At 47.0% G+C, this 2,643-nt stretch overlaps 1 protein-coding gene across 1 annotated transcript in view; it reads right to left on the reverse strand.

Annotated features, from left to right (window-relative positions):
- Positions 1 to 1,939, reverse strand: part of LOC103809192 (killer cell lectin-like receptor subfamily B member 1B allele A) — a 2,762-nt gene extending 823 nt beyond the window's left edge. Inside the window, exons 1-3 of the mRNA XM_009082010.1 lie at positions 1,867 to 1,939; positions 1,101 to 1,199; positions 72 to 226 (exon numbers count right to left, since the gene is read on the reverse strand). Coding sequence (XP_009080258.1) covers positions 72 to 226; positions 1,101 to 1,199; positions 1,867 to 1,939 — 327 coding nt within the window. The remainder of the gene's footprint in view (positions 1 to 71; positions 227 to 1,100; positions 1,200 to 1,866) is intronic.
- Positions 1,940 to 2,643: the final 704 nt, after the last annotated feature.

Here is a 2,643-nt window from a genome sequence, read left to right on the forward strand (position 1 = left end):
AATTTGCTTCCCTGCCCACCTAAAATTCCAGGACTTTTGAGTCCTCTTCAAATCTTCTCCTCCCTATTTACCTTTTCTTTCTTGTCCTGGAGCACCACCAGCTGAGAGTCTTGATTTTCACAGCTTTTTGTGCCTTGAGTCCAGTTTCCCAATTCCTCAGAAAGCCAGTAGCATCTTTCCCCATGGAGCTGCCAGTCCTGGGGACACAGCTTGCAGCCAACATAGGCTGAAAAGGAGAAAAACCCATGAGACACCTTAAAGAGTGGTCAAGGTCTTCCCTAACCACCAGGCACTATCATCCCACAGCTCATCTCTATCCCTCCCCATTCTTGAATTTTTCAAACCATTGTGCTTTTTCCTGCTCAGCCACCAAAGCATCCAACAGGAAGACCACAAGGACACTATTGGCTGGTTAGGGTGGAGGAAGAGTGGTGAGGAACCTCCTCCCTAGAACGGACTCTGTTCCATGGAGGAGGGATCAGCAAAAATTGTATGGAAAGGAGAATTCTTCCTTGCAGCTGTCCTCTTTGCCAAGTAACCCTTGGTGGCTTCATGGCCTCAAGGGTGTCCCTGCAGGAGTAGCCCCCCCCAGAAGTCCCACCTGAGCATCTCCCAGCACAGCCATGTGGGAAGGAGGTTTACCTGTGGGATTCTGCCCCTGGGGCTTGCACAAATACTGCACCAGGGATGAAAACATGCACTGCTCCGTCTGGTTTCTTCCCTGGATCTCACTGCTTGGCTGGGGAATGCTTGTCACTGCTGCCTGCAGGGAGCCCTGAAAAACTTGGAGCAATGTTCCGGAGTGAGAAGCCACAGACATTTGGGGGTAAAAATGACAAAGTCCACAAAACCAGGTTTCATTTTCTCACACAGTGAATTAAGCCAGCCTCAAAAACACGTCTTGTATCCTCCACCCTTGTTTAATGGCTACAGGAATAATCCAGGATTACTCAGAGGGGGTTTACTCTTTGTGGAGTGATGCTACATCTCTGTGGGACAACTTTGTCCTCTCCAAAGGCTGAAATGCTAAGATAAACCCTGATTTCCCCTCCCAGGCTGTTAGCTGGAGTGTGAGAGATAGATAAGAGCTGGTTACTCACCTCGTATGCTCAGTACCACAACCAGGACCAGCAGGATGAGTTGCCCCAGGGCTCCGGCTTTGAGGAGGAACCTGTGCCACCAGGGACAGGAGGGAGGAGCTGAAAGAGGCCACATTAGCTTACAAAAATGAAACATGAAAAACCTGGGTTTTTAGAGGAAAAAGAAAAAGCCCCTCTGTCAAGCTGGTGAGTTTGAGCAGAAGTTCACGGCTGCTTTGCTTCCTCCAAAAGAGTAAATCACCACTGATGTGATCTAGAGTGAGGGCATCACTCATGGGTGGTTTCTCAGGTGGCTGCAGAAACCTCAGGAGCAATCTTGGACACCTAGTGATGGAGCTTGGCATACCTGAAACCTTCTGAAATTGGCTTAATTTAGAGCTCCAGGTAGAACTGGGAGAAGGTGGGACAAAGAACTCTACAGCCCTCATCTCCACCAGGATTCCAGACAGGATCTCAACAGCATTTCTTTCCATCCAGGTATGTTGGCTTACGCTGGGCTTCTTGGGATCCCTTTTGCCCACAAAGTGAAGGGTCTCAGGGGTAATCTGGATGTTTGTCAGCCTTCCCCGTCTCTTTCTTGCTCTTTTCCCCCCTGTATTCAAGCCATGATCCTACCTTTGAAGACATTCAACCCACCCAGTGTTCTCCACAGTCTTGGAAACCTCAACATGGGGATGGAGAAGCAAGAAAACCCAAAAGTAAACAAAACAAAAAATCTTCCAAAATAATAAAATACGCATTCCACTCCCCCCACAACAGGACTTACCATGGTGTTTCCCAGCAGGAGAAGAACAATCCCCAAGATTACTTAAATCAGCATAAACAATTTCCCCAGCCATGGTCACTCAGAAGGTCACAGCAGTGTTCCAAAAATGATACTGTCCTTGGGCAACCTCTTGCCTTGTAACCCATGCACTCATGCCTGCATCCGGCTCCAGGAAATGGTTTTGGCTGGGTCTTTTATCTGCCTTCTTTTTTTTTTTTTGGGGTTTTTTTTTTTTAAGTATATATTTTACAGCTTTCTCTTGCAAATGAAGGGTGGTGAGGAGGTGAGTGTTGCCCAGCCGGGAGGAGGTGGCACACCTGGAGGTGTAGAAATACCTATGGGTTTGATGGTTGTGCTAAACATCTGTGAAAGCCAGTAGAAAATAAGAAAAAAATAATGTAAAAGCCTTTAAATAAGGTTTTGATGGTGAGGCTGAAGCATGTCATGTGCTGGATCAGCATGGCTAAAGGCAGGTAATCAGATGAGGAGGAGGCAGGTGACATTTGATGTTCCTTCACAAAAATATGGGCTGGAAGTGAATTGAAATGCCTCTGGATTTGGGAGACAGACCATAGCACAGAACAACCATCTATTCCCAGCCAATGTTGACCTTTTTCCTTCCCTTTTCTTTGTTTTATTTTTGTGTTAACCCCAGGTTTTGGCTGGTGCTGTAACATCCCCAGGTAACACCTTTTGATAGACCTAAACCTGATGGTTTATTCCTCAGACACCCAAAAAACAGCAAGAAAAAGACTAGATATTTGCCCCAATGCCAGC

This window comes from Acanthisitta chloris, unplaced genomic scaffold (genome assembly GCF_000695815.1).
Source record: "Acanthisitta chloris isolate BGI_N310 unplaced genomic scaffold, ASM69581v1 scaffold12989, whole genome shotgun sequence".
NCBI lineage: Eukaryota > Metazoa > Chordata > Aves > Passeriformes > Acanthisittidae > Acanthisitta > Acanthisitta chloris.